General features: G+C 50.4%; 1 protein-coding gene across 1 annotated transcript in view; it reads left to right on the plus strand.

Moving 5' to 3' along the window:
• The window catches only part of CNNM4 (cyclin and CBS domain divalent metal cation transport mediator 4), a gene marked incomplete at its 5' end in the record, with an annotated part of 52,512 nt that overhangs the window by 26,487 nt on the left and 7,594 nt on the right, over positions 1–18,431 (plus strand). Inside the window, 4 exons of the mRNA XM_079988996.1 lie at positions 9,855–9,998; positions 10,966–11,103; positions 13,282–13,451; positions 14,752–14,851. Of these exons, the coding sequence (XP_079845122.1) occupies positions 9,855–9,998; positions 10,966–11,103; positions 13,282–13,451; positions 14,752–14,851 (552 nt within the window). The remainder of the gene's footprint in view (positions 1–9,854; positions 9,999–10,965; positions 11,104–13,281; positions 13,452–14,751; positions 14,852–18,431) is intronic.

Genomic DNA, 18,431 nt, shown 5'->3' on the forward strand with positions numbered 1-18,431 from the left:
TATCCTGTCCTTGTCATTGATGTCCATTCTTTTGGAGATCCAAAATAAAATCTGCAAAAAAAGATATGTCAGTTGGTCTTCTTAAGAAAGAAACAAATTTCAGTCCTATGAAGGGGCATAGCATGGGCAGGGGGTGGTCCCGGGCACACAATCTGGGGTGTGTGGGGGGTGCAAACCACCCCCCCTCCACAGAGATCCCGTCATGTCCTCTCTGGCTCTGCAGCAAGGGCTGGGGGAGTGTGGAGGGTGATGAGCACCCTCCACGCCCTGCCCCCCCCAGTGGTGCCAGCGGCAAGGGCTGGGTTAGTATGTTCCTACAGAAGCACAGAGAAAGGGAGAGTTCCCGCAACTATTGAAAATTAATGTAATGTAGTGGGTAAGGAAATGAGCGTTATCATATTAATAAACATGTAGACAGTGTGCAACACAATAAATCACATTGTGAAGCAGACACTCTCAGTGAGTCCTGTCCTAAGCCTTTGTTCCAAGTTCAAGTCTTCCCTCATCCTGTCCACCTGGCTCCTTTTCAAAAACACACCTTTGCAGCCTGGGCTCTAAGCAGGAAGAGGGGAACAAATTAACTTTCTTGCTGAGCTGTTTGTGCAATTGAACAGAGGCCTAAAACTTGACTGTCCTGGGGCGGTGGTGGTGGGGGCATAGCTCAGCGTTAGAGCACTTGTCCTGCATGCAGAAAGCCCCCAGGTTCCATCCTCAGCATCTCCGGGTGGGGCTGGGAGAGACCCTTGTGTGAGACCCTGGAAGGCCACTGCCAGTCAGAGCAGGCAGCACAGAGCCAGATGGACCCGGGGTCTGCTTCTAGTCCAGGCTTCCCTCTCTTTTCAGAGAGAGCGGCTTGGCTTTTGCTTAAAGGGGCAGCAACATATTAACTAACCATGCAGACTGTACATTTACATACGATTAAGACAGACTCCGGTTGCCTTGTACTGAGTCCGGCAGTGCCCAGAGCGTCACGACACCCCTGCCCCTGCCGTAAGGGAAGGGCGGTAGTCAGCTCAGTGGGTAGAGCACACACTTTGGGTCTCCAGGTAGGCCTGGAAGAGGCACCTGTCTGAGACCCTGGAGAGGCACTGCTAGTCCTTGTCCAGTCTGGTGCCCTCCAGGTGGCTTGGACTACAACTCCCATCAGCCCAGGACCGCACAGCCTGTTGGGAGTTGTAGTCCAGCTGGGTGGGGAAGGCTGCTGCTGACAGGCCCTGAGCTTGGTAGAAGGCAGGTTCTTGTGCCCTTCTCCTGTGTTCCTATGCCATCTTTTTTAGGGACAAGGAAAAAGTGGCGGCAGTGGCAGTGGTCTCTGCTGTGATCCCCAGCCTTGCCCAGGCTGCAGTTTCTTAGCAACACCCCTCTCTCTTTCCTGATGCCTCAAGGAGTTTACCACCCACCAGCTGTTTGCTTCTGGATTTCCTAGTCTCCTAAACCCATAATCCTGGGTTTATCAGGCAGAGAGGAGAGGTTGGGAGGGAGGGAGCTGTGCATTTGCTTCTTAATTACTTTGGTTTCCCTGCTCTGTGGGATGGATCCCTGGGCGCCTGGGCTGCCTCTTATTGCTGCCCACTTGCAAAGTTCCTACACCGCTGCTCACAGGACAAAGTTCAGACTCAGCGTTGGAGATGTGACTTTATTGGGGTGTAATGGCACTTCATTCCACCCAAGGGTGGTGAGAATCCACGCTTGTGAGCAGATGGTGCGTAAAATGCCTCTCCAACTAAAATGTTAGTTTAGTTAGCTGTTTGTAGATTGCCTGTCATATGGCATTTCAAGACAGATCAGCAAGAATGCCACAGTCTATTAAGCAAATAAAAATATCGAAAATCAAAAGATTTAAAAACTTAAAAAAATAAAATGCAACAACAGGGCAAATTAACATAATGCCATTTCTGGAACTAAACATTGCAAGGACCTGGGAACATTGGTGTGAAGGCACCATAGCACCAATAGTTTTACCGCCCATTTGCATTCAATTGGGAAGTGATTCCAACAAAGAGGGAGCCACCACAGAAAAGGCTCTCTTCCCGGTCACCACCAAACACAATTCTCCACAATGGCGTACAGTTAAGGGGCTCCTCAGCCCTTTGCAGTGACTGAATGGGGCACTATGAGAAGAGGTGATCTGTCAGATAACTTGATCCCAAGCTGTTTTGGGCTTTGTAGCTCAGAGCCAAAGCCTTAAACCTGTCCTGGAAGCTGACAGGCAGCCGCTGAGGTTCCTTCCGGCATGGTGTGACATGTGTCTGATTGGGCCCTGCAGTGCGCAGCCAAGGTGCCACATTATCCACTGGCTGCACCTTCCAGGCCAGCCCTGAGGGGAGAACATGCCAGCCTTCATGTTAAGTTGTGGGTTGACATAGCAGACGACACAGCGATTTCTCCAAGTAGCTCTTTATTTTGTAAGCTGGAATAGAACTGACTGCAAACAGCTCAGCCGGCCTGCTTTTATAGGCAGCCGGCTGTCAACATTGTAGCAACAACAGCCCAGCGTTTCCCGCCTAAAATAACTGACGTGGACCTGAGTGAAAACTATCTAGAGACCTGAGTGAAAACTATATACAGTATCCCCCTGCTGGCCCAGGGTGAAACTTCACTACATAACACTTCATGCTTCCTCTGCTCCTCCTGCCGCTGCTTTCCCCCCTCACTGAGCACACGAAACTGCATCACTCCTGCATGTGCAGCATAGAAGTGCTCTGTTGTTTTGCCACCAGCTCGCTGTGTCTCTGTGCCGGCTGCACAGGAGCCAAAGGCCTGTCCTGGGTGTCTGACACAGAAGCAGCCTGGAGGCATGGATCACTCCCTGCCTTTCGCCCGCTGTGTTTCTACACTAGATGCGCAGGAGATGTGCCTGCTGTGCAGCTGATGGGCAACAGAAGGAAGGGCTGTGCCTTCTCCCCACCACCAACCCACTGGAAACAAAGGAGGGAGCACTCTCACTGTGGAAATGCAGTGGGCAGCCAGGAGATGGCAGAGTGCCCATGCCTCTGTTGGCAGCCCGCTTGGTTTCTCTGCTGGGTGGGGAAGTGAGGGCTTTCCCCACTTCCTGCCCAGTGCCCGCCATTTAAAAAACGGCTTCCAGTTATAAGAAAGGGGATTCCGACTCAACATCAGGAAGAACTTCCTGACAGTCAGAGCTGTTTGACAGGGGAATGATCTCCCTCGGGAGGCTGTGGACTCTCCTTCCTTGGAGGTCTTTAAGCAGAGGTTGGATGGCCGTCTGACATAGATGCTTAGCTGGGATTCCTGCATTGCAGGGGGCTGGACTAGATGACCCTGGGTCCCTTCCAACTCTATGATTCGATGAGGGCTGTGGGAGGAGGGGCTGAGCAATCTCTCACTCCCAGGGGTGGAATTCCTAGTCACCTCTGGTGAGTGGTTAAAAACAAGGGTGAGTTTGTTGTTGTTTATTTGTGTCTGACTCTTCGTGACCCCCTGGACCAGAGCACGCCAGGCACTCCTGTCTTCCACTGCCTCCCGCAGTTTGGTCAGACTCATGTTTGTAGCTTCGAGAACACTATCCAACCATCTCATCCTCTGTCGCCCCCTTCTCCTAGTGCCCTCCATCTTTCCCAACATCAGGGTCTTCTCCAGGGAGTTTTCTCTTCTCATGAGGTGGCCAAAATATTGGAGCCTCAGCTTCAGGATCTGTCCTGAGTTACATCATTTTAACTTGCTTGCCCATGAATTGTGTCCAGTAATTTTAAGTTGTTTTAAACTTTTTTTAAAACAACATTGCCTCTCCCCACAGCTAGCAAAAGCAGAATTATCATGTTCTGGTCTGACACCAGATCCCATGCAGTGAGGCAGTTCAGGACTTGCAGGATCACAGACCAGGCTGAGGAGGCAAATATCCCAGCAGAAGCTGAGAGCAAACGGAGGCCCTTGAAGCCTCTGTCTCCAGACTGTCCCTTCTGGGCCCTCAGACAGCGCTCCTCTATTCTATGGCTGCCTCCTTGGTGTGTTCCTTGTGCCACTTGGCCAGCAAGGTGCTGTGGGAAGGAGCCTGTTTGGTTCCTCAGGGGAAGGCACCCATAAGGATCCTGGCTCTGGCCCTCCATGCCGCAGTGGCAACAGAGGCTGGCCCACGAGGGTCAGTGGGGTGCTGTCCATCCTCCTGCCTTCTTACTATCTGAACTGCTGTATTCCCTCATAGTGTCTTAAATGTGTGTTGACGTCGTTTTCTGATGCACAGACCATAATTGCCATAATTAACGTGTTCATTACTACCTTTCCCCAAAGATTCATTTCCGCTATTAAGATCAGAGGGGCCATGTCTTGGTGGCAAAGTGTTGTCTGCTTTGCATGCAGAAGGTCTCGGGTACAGCCCTCAGCCCCGCCAGGTAGGGCTGAGAGAGAGAGACCCCATCTGAAGTCCTGAAGAGCCTGTATGTGGGGGGGGGGGGGTCTCAGGGCAGTGAGGGGAGTGTCTGTAAAAATTACTAGCCCGCTTGGACACAACATGCTAAGGATATAAGCTGTCTGTGGCACATAGAGGTGTTTTGAGTGGGGAGAAATCTGTGCCTGGTCACTTGGAGGCAATTATTTTCTCGCCTTGGGCAAACAGCTGCTTTAGGACATTTCATGCTTGCAAGCAGAGGGTCATGTATCAGGGCAGAACCTCTGGAAGAAAGTGGTGAGTTCAAGGCAAGTTGTAAGTACAGTGGTACCTCGGGTTACATACGCTTCAGGTTACAGACTCCGCTAACCCAGAAATAGTGCTTCAGGTTAAGAACTTTGCTTCAGGATGAGAACAGAAATTGTGCTCCAGCAGCAGCGGGAGGCCCCATTAGCTAAAGTGGTGCTTCAGGTTAAGAACGGACCTCCAGAACGAATTAAGTACTTAACCTGAGGTACCACTGTATACTGTTTATTTTAAATTTATGTTTAGTACATATTATGGTTTTATTTGGTTTCCATTTTATTGTTTTACTTGCATATATTGCAAACCACTCTGGGATCTTAATCAATAAAAGGTGGCTTAAAAATGGAACAAATAATAAAAATTTTAATTGGTGAGGGGGTGAATAAGTGGCATCTGGTTTTTCTGGTGCCAGGTTATTGACAGGTGTTTCTGCACAAAGTTAGCCTCCATCTGTTTTGCATGTCTCCGTGTTCCTGGGCCCAATTCAAAGTGTTTGTTTTGGCCTGAAATACTTGGGACCCAGGTAGTTCTCAGGGTGCCTTTCCCTTTTGACAGACTGGCCAAGGCCATGAGATCAAGGGAGAGGGGACAGGAGACAGGGCCTTCTCTGTAGTGGTGCCCCAGTTGTGGAATGCTTTCCCTCTGGAAGTGCAGATGGAGGCAACATTACTCAGCTTCTAGACCTGGTTACAAAAATGTGTTCTTTCAGGCCTTTGGAGATACCCAAGCTAGTTTGGTTTTACCTGCTGCCTAACCTCACATACTTGGGAGTCAGCCCCACTGAATGTGGCCGGACACTGCCCTGCGTCTTCAGATACCTTGGAAATCGCCTTGTGGTTACTTTGTAATGAAGGGTGGTCTGTTAATTTTGTTAATAATAAACAAATGATGATCATAATGATGCTGCTGTTGGGAATGCAGAGACCCAGTGATGTTTCCAGGGGAGTTAGCAACTGAGGTGAGAGGTGAAAGGCCACGCTCCGTTCTGTAGCAAAGAAGGATTTCATATTAAGCTCTGGCCAGTAGAGTTTAGCAGCATTACTGTTCCAAGGAAGAAGACAATTGCCCTGACTCTGTCTTTGCTATGCAATTCAGTGATATAGAAACAGCACATTTGTCATGAGAAGTTATGTATTTCTCCTAGAATTAAAAATTAAAGATGGGCCCTTCCTTGCCTCTCATCAGATTGACTAGGAAACGAACTATTTATTTGCTGGGGGGCTACTTTGAATGGGGATACAGGGACAAAAGGCCAACCCCACAGGGAACCCTCTAACCCCATGAGTCCCATGCAGGAGTGGGTCCAACCTCCCCCGTTTTCCCAGGGCCAGCTCTCTACCTGAGAAACCTTCTCCTGTGGGAGAAGAAGCGGGGGGGGGGGAACTTCTGGTGCTGGCCCCTCCTTTTGCAGGGAGCGTTTCCAAGCCCCTGGAACTCATTTCTCTCTCAGCAAAATCTCCAGCCCAAGGGACCCAAGCCCAGAGGAGGATGCCTGACACGTCTCTGCATGATCTGTTAGCCCTGCCTTGCCTCTTGCTAGTTCAACCTCCCCTGGGATCAGGGAATTCTGGCTAATTCCTACACTGGTTTGATTGGGACACTCAGGCACTTTTGACACAGGAAGTCTTCACCTCTAACGCATTGGGGAGCAGCAGGACAATGTGCTCTGGTCAACTTCAGCCCCACATCTTTGCATGTTGAGCAGGAAGGTGGGGGTGGGGGTGGGGGGAATTTTTGGACATTCAGCTAATTTTGCTTAGAACCTTCCATGTAATTGGGAAGCCCAGTTTGCACAGGATTCCTGTTCAGGTGGAGATTATAAACATACTCAGATGAACACATGACGATGTTTGGGTGGAGCCAGCAAGGACGGGGCAGGGCAAGCGCCTGTGGCCCCATTCCTTCCTCAGTGCATTCTGAGAGCACATGAGGCAAATGCTGACCTCCTGGCTTTGAGGCAGCCTTTGGACTACAATTCCCATCAGCCCCAGCCAGCACTGGTGGCAACTGCAGTCCCGCACATCTGCCAAGCTGGTCAAGGTGCCTCTGAGGACGGGCCGTTCTTGTCCTTTACATTACTTAGTAATGGATCAAAATGTGCCTCTTTTGTATTTGCTTTGCTTTTTTGTATTTGAAATGTGTTGCACATTCTTGTTTGGAATCAACGCATGTAGGCAAAATGGCTCTCTGGCCCCCTGCATTACTTAAAACAAGTTTGCCTATGAATAGCATCACACAGTGTTAAAATGACAACATAAATGATTTAGCCTACAAAGATGAGTAGATGGAGAAGATCAATTAAGCATATGAAATGGTAGATACCAAAGGTGAGCTCAGTCTTTATGCGTGGCCAATGTGGCACCTCCAGATGTTAGTTGACTGCAGCTCCCATGGCAAGATGGCTGGGCCAGATCTGGAGGGCACCAGCTTAGTGGTTAAAACATCACCAACCACATGTAAGAATCCTAAAAACCATTATTTTGGGGAGGGGGAGTAACCCAGGAGCGGGGTGACAAAAAAAACCCCCACAGCTCGGCGACTGAAGATACTTAATGACCAGATAATGCTGTATTTCTGTTGGGGGGGATGAGGGGGGATGGGATGGAGTATGTTGCGGATTCCTCTTGTATCACCCTAACTTTTTGGAGGGGTGCTTTGACAATCAGAAATTTGGGGGAACTGTGCAGTAGCAGAGCAGACCAAATGCTCTGAGGAAGGTTGAGTCCAGAACTTTTCCCACATAGCTCTGCATGGTGATGTACCGTATTTTTCGCTCCATAAGATGCACTTTTTTCCTCTTAAAATCTAAGGGGAATGTCTGTGCGTCTTATGGAGAGAATGTGTGGTCCGTGGGGCTGGCGGGAGACCCAGGCTTCCCCCACCAGCCCTGACAATCTCCCCGACCTGCTCTTTGGGGCTGGGGGTGGAGGAAAGCCGGGCTTCCCCCACCGCCAGCCCCACAAGCTCAGGGAGCAGCAGCCTTCCCGTTGCTCCCTGACCTGCTCTTTGGGGCTGGCGGGGGAAAGCCGGAGCTGCCAGCCCCAAAGAGCAGGTCGAAAGGAACCCGAAGGAACTCCCACCTCGCTCCGGAGGCTTCGGGTTGCATTCACTGAGGGCGACTGAACGCACCTTGAACGCACTGAACACACCTTGTTTTAGAGGGGGAGAACCAGAAAAAAAATTCTCCCCCTCTCTGCGCAGCGCCCCTCCAGCGAAGCGGCAAGAGACATGGAAGGGGCTCCGTTTCTCCTGCCGCTTTGCTGAAGGGGCGCTGCGCAGAGAGGGGGAGAATTTTTTTTCTGGTTCTCCCCCTCTAAAACAAGGTGTTTCCTATGGTCGGGTGCGTCCTATAGAGCGAAAAATACGGTATGCCCCTGTTGCATTCTGGAAAGAGTCCCGCCGAGAGCACCTTCAGAGTATTCACAGCTTAACAGCCTCAAAGGGCAGGAAAGCTCCCAGCTTTAGTGTCCCCCAGAGTCAGGCTCATCTAGGCAACTTTGCTTCACAACACCAGGCGCTGCTGCTGATCTCCACTATCTTGTGGCTAGCACATGACCTGCCAGTTTCCAACAATGTGCTCAGGAAGAACTGCAGCGCAGGGAAAGGCAACTGGTTCCAAGGACTTCATTCATCAGAGCAGGATTAAATCAAGAAATAAGATCTCCCTTCTGTCTATCAGGCAGCGCCCTTGAACTCTTATTCCCAAATTTCCATCATGGGCGGTGGCTTTTTGTCCTCCTGTTATTTAACTGTTTAATTATTTTTTTCACAAAAATTATATACTGTGTGATTGCAAAAAACAAGAAAACCTCAAGCAGTTTGCAAATAAAATAAAGGAATGAACTTATCAGTGAAAACAGGCAAAACCAACTTTTTAAACGTTGCTACCAAAAGGTAGCTGCAATTCCAAATCAATTCCAGAGATTGTGGCTCTAGGTAGGGAAGAGGGGTCTCCCCATCATGTTCAGCTCCTTTAGCGGACTACAGTTCCCAGAATTCTTTGGGGGAAGCCATGGCTGTTTAAAGTGGTAAGATCCTGCTTTAAATGTATAGTGGAAATGGGGCTGGCATGGGAACCAAGAGCTGGCACAGATGACATTAAGCACCCAGCGATCTCTTCCAAATTCCCACTCGCCCGTGGCCTACTCATGTGAGCAGTTCGACATTGAAGGAGAAGAATTGCATGAAATTGCAGCTCCCCCTCCGTGTCTCAGAAACCACCTTTCCAATCAGCAGTGGCTGAGAAGAATTCCTGCCTCTCCTGGGAGGTCTCCTCCCACCCACAGCGCAGAAGGGGAGAAAAGTGCTTCTCCCCCCTCCTTAATTGCCAGGGCATCTAATTGCCTTTCTGTCTCTCTAATGCTGTAATAGCAGTCAGAATTGCACAGACTGATCCTCCACCGGGTTTCGCGAATGCCCCAAGAGTGAGGAACAGGAGAGCATTGTGCAAAAGACTTCTGGTTTATTTTTTCAGACTGTATTCATGTGGGAACCTTCTGCCTCTCACTGCCATCCCTGCCTCCAAAACTTCCCACAGCCCTGTCCCTGCTCATGCGCTCAAGCTAGCCTGGCAAACAAGCACAGCCCTATCGAGCCACCTGATTCACAAACTCACTCTGGCCTGCTGGGGGCACCTTGGCCTCCTACCAAAATCATTCAAGCTCTTTGTTTAGAGTGTGCGCTACCCTTCCCTAAATTAAAACTAATCCCTATAGTTTCCCTTGGTCCCTGGTTTGGGGTGGTATCCAGTGCTAGTCCTACTCAGAGTAGACCCTCTGAAGTTAACAGACATGACTACCTTAAGTTATTTAATTTCAGTGGGTTTACTCTGAGTAAGACATAGTTGAATACAACCCCTGACCCCACATCTTGACACCAAGGGTTGTTTGTGACCAGTGCCAGTCCTACATCAGAGTAGACCCATTGAAATAGACACGGCTAACTTAGATCCTCTAATTGGAGTGGGTCTGTTCTTAGTAGAAGTTAGTTGGATCTGACTCCAAGATTCCAACCCTCCCACCGTCTATGACCAGCTGTCTCTGAGCAAGAGGGACAGCTTAGGGTGAGTTGGCCACAGTCATAGGATTTCATTTTCCCAGGACTCTGCAGCAGCAACCAGGCAGATGATATGTTTCCAGAATGCATAACACTTGTGACTCTTTCTGTGGTGCTGTAATAGCTTATCTCGCTCTCTCTCCCACAGGTAAATCGCACCTGGCCATTGTCCAGAAGGTGAACAATGAAGGCGAAGGTGACCCTTTCTATGAGGTGCTGGGCCTGGTGACACTGGAGGATGTCATTGAGGAAATAATCAAGTCAGAGATCCTGGACGAGTCAGATATGTACAGTTAGGTCCCTTCCAAATCTCCGCTATTGCCGGGCAGGGTGGTGTGATGGCAGATCGGCTGTATAGTAATAAATATGTGAATATGTGGATAGGACATTTTGTGGGTCTTCCTCTGCACCATAGGGCAGGGGCAGCCAGTGTGGCACCTCCACCTGCTTTGGACTACAACTCCCATCAGTCACAGCTGGCATGACCAATGATCTGAGATGATGGAAGCTGCAGCTCACATCTGAAGCTGCTTGATTGAGGGTCTCCTGATGATCAGGTTTCATCCATGCAATATGCTGGAAGATTCAGGGCAGACAAAAGAAAGCACCTCTTCTCACAGAGCACAGTTAAACTATGGAACTCACTTCCACAGGAGGCAGTCCTCTTTTAAAGTCATCTGAGATGGTGGCCATCGCTGCCTCCTGCAAGAGCAGATCCCATAGTTCATGATGCCTTGGCTGGCTCAGAGATACTGCAGGCCTCTTCCCTAATGCTGACCATTTCTTTTTTCAATTGCATACATTTGGCCACATTGCAGCCTGGTCCTCAAGCACAGTGCTTTGCTTTTCCCATGAGTGCTGTGTCAACCATACACTTCTCAGGGAGAACTTTAGGATTGCATTGAGGGATAAAATTGGGGCATTTGCCAAACCTGCCCCAGTGTTTGAGAAGGATTTGACTACTCCCAATGGTGTCCATAGTGTTAACTATGGGTCCCATAGAATTTAATTTGAGTTGTGCTCACTTTGGAAGCAGGTATACTAAAATTGGAATGATACAGAATTTAATGTGTAGCCCTGAGGACTAGAAAGATGTAAATTATATGAAAGCAGAAGACTTCCAGGAGTCTGAGTTACGTGCCCTTGTGGTAGGCACCAGGGTGCATGGAACAAGCACAGTTTGCAGTAATACACTGAATAGTGGACTTGTTCTTGGGGGGAAACCCTTCCTCTCAACCTGTCCCCTTCCTCCTCTGCAGCTGACAACCGATCCAGAAAACGAGTGAATAACCAGAAGAACAAAAGGGACTTCTCTGCCTTTAAGGACAATGACACAGAGTCCAAGGTGAAGATCTCCCCGCAGCTGCTCCTAGCTGCTCACCGCTTTCTCTCTACGGGTAAGAGATCCTTTGGGAATCACTCCCCACTCTTGGTTCGAAATCCTGGTTTTCTGGAGAAGCATCAAGCACTGTCTGCTGCTCTTGATATAATGCAGACATTTTGCTTTAGGAATCTCTCCCCCCTACGTGTGGAGCACAGGGTAGCTGCAAATGAGTCATGGGCCTTACAAGACACACCTCCTTAACATGACCTTTCACCCCTGAGAGGTGGGTTTTCAGGGCCAACCCTATCATTTGTAATCTATTTTTGTATCCGTAATCTGCTTTAATTTTTTTTCAATTTAAGCCCAAAATCAAAACCAGGGCCTGCTGTTGAAGGGTGTGTGATGATGGTGATGGTGGTATAATAATACTGTACAGGTCATATGGGCATCAAGAAGCCCAGCAGCTTCAGGCTGCCATGGGGTCCCCACCCTCTGTGGGGCTGTGTTTTGGCTGAGTGTAGGAATGTGTGGCATGGGGCAGTTCGGGGAGGAACTGGCATATTTACATGCCGCTTAATACTAAAGCGGTCTCCAAGCAGCAAAAAATAACAAAAAAAATATAAAGCAAACAATTAAACCATAGGCATATCTGGTCTAAAATACAGCAATACCCTATAAATGCAGTAAAATTTTGGAAAGGTGAAGACACATGGGAAGCAAAAATCGCTCAGAGCGCAGCCTCCTTGACAGGGGCTGCTTTGGGTTTCTCACAGGAGCCCATCTTACCTTTTTCTTGGCACACCAGTGCTGCCCGGCACATTTTTTGGAAATGACTGACTTGCATCATTTGCAAGAAATGCATCCACACCTGCGCAGGCAGGTGCCCCCACCGTTTGATGTGGAATCCTGTTCCCTTTGCTTTCTTGTCTTGAGGCCCATAATAAGAGCTGCCAAATCTGATTTCAAAGACTAATATGAGAGCCTTGTGAGAAGGTCATTCCCATTGTCTCATTCACAAATTACAGGGGATTTACCTTCTCAGAAAGACAAGCCCTCCATTATCCTGTCTGCTGTGGCATTAGGCTTGAATGGGAGTTTGCTGCTGGGTCTGTCTGTTTATCCTCCCCCCTCTTCCTCGGCATCTCTTCCTTGCAGCAAAGTCAACAAAACACAGCCCCAACATGGTTGCCAAGTTTCTAGGGAGGGCAGCCAGCCAAGGATAGGCTACAACTGAAGATAGGGCAACGTAGGTTGTATCCAGTGCTGGTCCTACTCAGATTAGACTCCCTGCAATTAATGACATGGCTAACAAAGGTCCACTGCTTTTGGTCAGTCTGCTCTGAGTCCACCTTAGATACAACCATTTGCTTGCGGGGGCAGGAGCTTTGCTCCTTAGGAGCCTTGCTCCTTAGAATGCGGAAATGGCAAAGCCAGCTGAGAAGGAAAACACATTGCCAGGGAAGCCCCACTGAGAGAGGCAGAGACGGAGACCGAGAGAATATATAGATTATGGCGGGGGAAATCCCAGGGCGCTGCTGGTTTTTATTAAATTGTTATCTATTTCATAAAATTTGCATGTCACTTGATAGTAAGAAAAAAGACCTCAAAGCAATTTACAAAAAGAATGGAGCTATAAAGTTATCAATAGAAACATTTAAAGGCTGCTATTTAAACAAACAAACAAAAAACAAAATCAACGGTCAGCTGAAAACAGTAGAGGTACAATTCCCAGAGTTCCCAGTGAAGACCGATTGATCACCAAACCAATCCGTTGTAGATCTGGGAGGGATTCTCTTTGCAACTCTCCATACCTTTAACAAACTACAGCTCCCAGAATTCTTTGGAGGAAGCCGTGACTGTTCAAAGTAGCATCGTAGCACTTTGAATGTTTGGTGTGAACCTGGCCGGGCTCTGTATCATCCGCCGTGACTGGCCGTGGCTCTCTCCCAGACCTCCCTGGAGAAGCCTTTGGGGGTGGGCCTTTCTGCATGCAAAGCAGGTGTTCTGCCGCTGACCACTGCCCTTCCCCAACAATGCTCACCCACTGAGGGTGAAGAAATATCAGGTCGATAAGAGCCTGAATTTCTGGTTTCAGTACACATCTCCCCCCCCCCCCCCCCCGCCAACAGCTTTTTTCCGGGTTCCACTGCTCCCACTTCTTTGCAATGCCTGGACCTGCCCTGAAAAGTTGGTTCCCCTGGATGTTTCCCTCTGGGGTCTGACTTGCATGTCCCCCGCCTGCTTTTTGCAGAAGTGACGCAGTTCACCCCCTCCCTCATTTCGGAAAAGATCCTGCTCCGTCTGCTCAAGCACCGCGACGTCATCAATGAGCTGAAGTACGACGAAGAAAACAAGAAGTGCCCCCAGCACTTCCTCTTCAACAGGAACAAGCCGGCCGACTTCTTCATCCTCATCCTGCAGGTAATCCAATCCCTTTGGTGTTTGGAAGCAGGGTGGGAAAGATTCTCACCAGTTTAAGGCAGTAGTGGGCGGGGCCAGGGGAAAAGTGGGAGGAGCAACAGAGACTTTGCTACAGCCAGCTGCATTCCAGCCACGCAAAAGTCAGAGTTTTCCCCACCCGACCAAGGAGTGCTCAGGGATGGAGAGGATCCTCCTGGGGGCCAGGTAGAGGGCACCATTGGACCTCCGACATGAGGCTCACCCCCCCCCCTCCATTGTACGGTGTGGGACAGGAATGGCTAAACTGATGCCCTCTGAATGATGCTGGACTCCCAAATTCCCTCAGTCCAGCATGGCCAGTGGTCAGGGGTGATTGGGGGTCCCCAGCCAGGGGGCCAGGAGGATTGTGGGAAGCGATATTGGGTGGGCCCACAGTCTGTGAGGGGCAGAGGCCATGTGTGCTGAGGATGCTGTTCTGCCATGCCCCCTCCCCCTGCCCCTGTGGTGCTCAGCTTGAAAAGTCAGATGAGCACCACACCCCATAGTCGCCTTGAACTGGGCTTAACCATCCATGGGGGGGTGCTCTGGCACAACCCACAGGCTCCCCTCAACTCCCCTCTGCCACCTTTTCGCTCCTTCAAAGATGTATTGCCCCAAGCCGGGTTTCTGATAGGTGTTTCTCAATTCCCTTTGTTCCTGCTGCCACCACAGATACTTTGTTCTGAACTTTTCTCACCTCTTGCATAGCCAGTCAAGAGGCATGTGGTGCAATTTAGTAGCACATGAAAATTTGGCCTCAGTTTGGAATTATCTCTTTGTTCCTTTGTCTCCTACAAAGTGAAGGCTGATAACAATACTGACCCTCCTCTATTAATCCAGCCCTGCTGCCCTCACATCCTCTCCCCACACCCACCTCTTGCCCCAACTCGGCTTCCACATTGTCTCCCACCAGCATTTAAACCCCTTTTCAAGCTCTTATCCAATCACCAGTCATTTCCAACTGCACACACTGCCTCCTGCTTCCAACCTAACACATACCTTAATTTAAATATTATACTTAACCTACACATTTACCTTACAATACTGCAAATGCACACAAATACAGATGTTCCCTAAAGAAATGACAAGACTTCTCCCACACCTGTTTGTTGCAGGTAGAGGCTGACATTCATAGGCTAACTGTGCTCCCCCCGCTCCCCCCCCCTTTGGAAGCTTGTGTGCCATTTTTCACCTTCTCATTGAAAGATCCCTTTACCGCGGTGCAACTGCTGCTTCATGGAAGCTCCTGAGAATCTCACGTGACTCTTTGTCTTTCTCACAGGGCAAAGTGGAGGTGGAGGCCGGCAAGGAGAATATGAAATTTGAGACCGGTCCTTTCTCCTATTACGGAGTGATGGCATTGAGCCCGTTGGTCACCACAAGTAAGGACCTGCATGCGGAGGGGGCCAAAGGGAGACGGCCACAAAAGGGGCAGGGGCCAGGCACCCTTCCCAGTGGAGCCCGCTCCCTCTGTCTGTCAGTGGCAGTCTTGAGGGCGGGAATGGTCAGCTGGCAAGCCGGGCCCAGGAAGCATTGTTTTTACCAAGCCCCCTGGGTGGTCGTCCACCAGGGCATGCAAACCCTGATGGACTTCAGCTCCCTTCAGCCCCAGCCAGTATAGCCAGTGGCTAAGGATGATGAGTCGTAGTCTGGCAACTTTGGGAGGGCCCCACACACTTGCCACCTCTGCCTTAGGCCTCGCTCAAGGCATGGTAGCAAAAAGTTATGCCCATCATTCACTTACAAGGGAAGGCAGATTCCATGGGAGAGAAGGAGGGCTCAACTCTCCTCTTTAGGCTTTGGATGTGCCAGAGCGCATGTGCTCCATAAATGGGTGGGCCTGATTGTTCGCAGGGGGTGTCTTTCTTGTTCCTCCCCTCCAACAAAAGGGGTTGTGCTGCGGAATACATATCATGCACCCCCTGTTTGCAGAAAGGGCTGGGCTTCCAGAATACAGTTCATCCTGGCAGCTATGCCCATCCCAAGATGCTTTGCTTTTCCCTCCTAGCTGCACCTCCCAATCCTGGAGGAGACTGGCTCTTTCAGGGGGGGCTCTTTCCCAGCCCTACTCAGAGGTTTTGGGGATTAAACCTGGGACGCTTTGCATGCAAAGCTTAAGTTCTACCAAGCTATGGCCCTTCCATGCTTGGGGCCCCCTTGCAGTATCAGAGGTTTCTGGGGCATAGCTTTTGACTCCTGTGTAGCCAGGCATGAATTCAGGAGCTGACCCTCACTAGGACATTGCAAGAGGTCCTGGCACTCATCTGGAGAGCGGGCTGAAATAACCCCTGAGCTGTGGCAACCAGAAACCACAAAACAGCCCCCCATGAGCGTTTGAAGTTGCTTTCTCCCACCTTAGGCTTGTTTCTCCATGTAGGCCAGAAGCAGAAGCAGCTCTCTAAGGTGTTGTGCAGGACTTCCCCAGCCCAAGACCTGTAATCCCTTTAAGCAAGAAGTTAGGGCAGCAAGAGGCCGGCCTCCTCCTGATGTTGTGGGCTGCAGTTCTTATTGTCGCTAATCATTGGCCTTGCTGGCTGGGGCTGCTGGGGGTTGGAGTTCAAATCTTGAGGCACCACATTGTTTCCCCTATGTAAAGGGATTGAACCTGGGATCTTCTGCATACAGTCTTCATGTCCTAAATCAGGAGCCTCTGGCTCCTTGAGGGCCACTTTGTCCTCTGCTGGCATCCCTTTGTCTTGAGAGACAGTGGAGTGCACCTCAGGGCATGAAGTCAGACCCCTGTGTTAGCAGCACCGAAATGACCTGGGCTGCTCAGACAACAAGACCCCTTTCTTGGCCTCTCTGATGTGGTCCAAAGGAAAGCAGAGCAAGACCTTTGGCACCAGCTTAGCTGCAGGAATTGCTGGAAGGAGGTGTACAAGGTGCCATCCAACCAGCTTAGGGACTTCACTCTGGATTTGTGTAGGGTTCCCTCCTTAGCTTTTTCTTCTCCCAGTGATGTTCTTCAAAGCAGCAGAGGTTTAGGATCAGAGTTTTCCTTCTCCTAGATGGGTTCCCTTCCCAGGTTGACAAGCCCCATCTGCCCCTAACTCTGTCCTCTAGGGGATGGAAGAAGGACCAGAAGTATATTCCAGAAATTGCCCTGCTCAGTTGCAAGCTCTTGAGCTCCACACTCCATTTGCTGCCATCCTGCATGAATGAATGGGTGCTTAGTGCTAAATAAGCCATTGGCGGAGGGGAGGGGTTCCTCTTAGGAATGGCAGTCCCCCCCTCCTTCAAATCACCACTCAGGTGAATTGGATCTCCCCTTTCCTTCCACATAGCAGTCGTGTTACACCCCCCACCGTGGAAGGGAAACAGCCACATAGAAAGCTGTCTTACGCTGAGTCCGAGCATTGGTCTGTCTTCCTCAGCATTGCCTACACTGACTGGCAGCAGCTTTCCAGGATTTCAGAGAGCGAGTGTCTCCAGCCCTACCTGGCGATGCCAGGGCAAGGCAGATGCTCTGCCACTGAGCCCCGTCCCCTCCCCAGGACGGGAAAGGCAGAATGTGTGCAGTGCGGAAGGAGATAAGGTGGGGAGAGGTCAGGCTCAGAACAGTTCTCAGTGGAGACAAGATCAAAGGACAACAGACAGGGACAGATATATACAATCTTGTGTGCTGTATTAAGATTTGTTTGTTTGTTTGTTTGTTTGTTTGGGGAGGAGAGACTTGCAGGAAAGTTCCCATCAGCCTAAGCCTGCAAGCGTGGGAACAAACTCTCCAGTAATTTAACACCGGACTCTCCCCCCACCCCCACCCCCACCCGAGGTGGCACCATCTCCTTCTACATCTGTGGCTCTGCTTCTGTGTGCTCACTTCTTCGGCTTCCTCAGAGGAGAAGGGGGCAGAGGGGCAGAACGGGGCATTGGCAAAGGGGAGGAAGGCTAGCCAGCCAGGAAGACTGGAGGTGAAGGTTGAGGGAAGAGTGCATGTCAGGGGCCAGACATAATTGCTCTGGGGCTGGCTGGGGGTCACCGGCCACCGACTGCCCATCCCTGCCCTGATGCTTGAAGAAAGCGGACTCTGCTGCTTTTTGGGTTACTGCCGTATTTGATGTTAGACTTCTGCCCCCTCGTGGCCGACCTGGTCACATGGTCCTGCGCCACATCATGCCAGGTGGCTCCTGTCCATCTATAGCAGGGCTGGGGGACCTTTCTCAGCACAAGGGCCACTTTCCCTTTGGGGGAATCTTCTGGGGGCCACATGCCAGGGTGGCAGGTCCAAAGCCTGAAGTCACTTTGATCGAGCAAGCTCGTTTCCACACATACACCCCCCCCTTGCTTGTTAGGAAGGAGGATGGAGTTCAAGGAGACCTAACCATGCCAGGACACTTGGGGGGGTGGCATGAAGCACAACCTGTGAGGGGTAAGGCCTGTGGGGAGCCCCAGAGTGCCAGGCAGAGAGGCCTGGAAGGCAGTGGTCAGCCACTGAGCCTGAGATTCCCCACCCGTGAGCCAGTGTTTCACATTATTGGTTTTTCATTCAAACAACTACTTGTGGTTCAACACATTTCACAGCTTCCCTTGTACTCTTCCCTTGATATAAGCCTTTATCTGATTTTATTCATAAAATATTATGAAAGCTTTTTCATGATACAATAAGATAAAAGGAAGCAAATAAAAAGCAGAACAGAGAAAGAAAGATCACAGAAAATGCAAGTCCTCTCTGAAAGGTGGATCATGGCCCTTTTCTCACACAGAAAGGGGGGGCCCTCCCAGCTCCCACCTCCCACCTCCCACCTCCCACCTAGGAGCTTCCCTCTCTTCTCCCCGTCTCTCGCCCTGGGAGCTCTTCCCTGCCTCTCAATCAGGCCTCTGTCTGAGAAGCTGCCTGAGGCCAGGCCAGGTGAGGTGGGCTCTGCTGGCCATGGGCTTGGGATGTTGCTGTGAGTGGCAGTGCAGGGGGGCACTGATCCTGTCCTTGGCCGCCAGAACGTTCCCCTGCACAAGGTCGCCTGG

The sequence above is a fragment of the Podarcis cretensis genome, assembly GCF_951804945.1.
Source record: "Podarcis cretensis genome assembly, chromosome: 8".
Classification (NCBI taxonomy): Eukaryota; Metazoa; Chordata; class Lepidosauria; order Squamata; family Lacertidae; genus Podarcis; species Podarcis cretensis.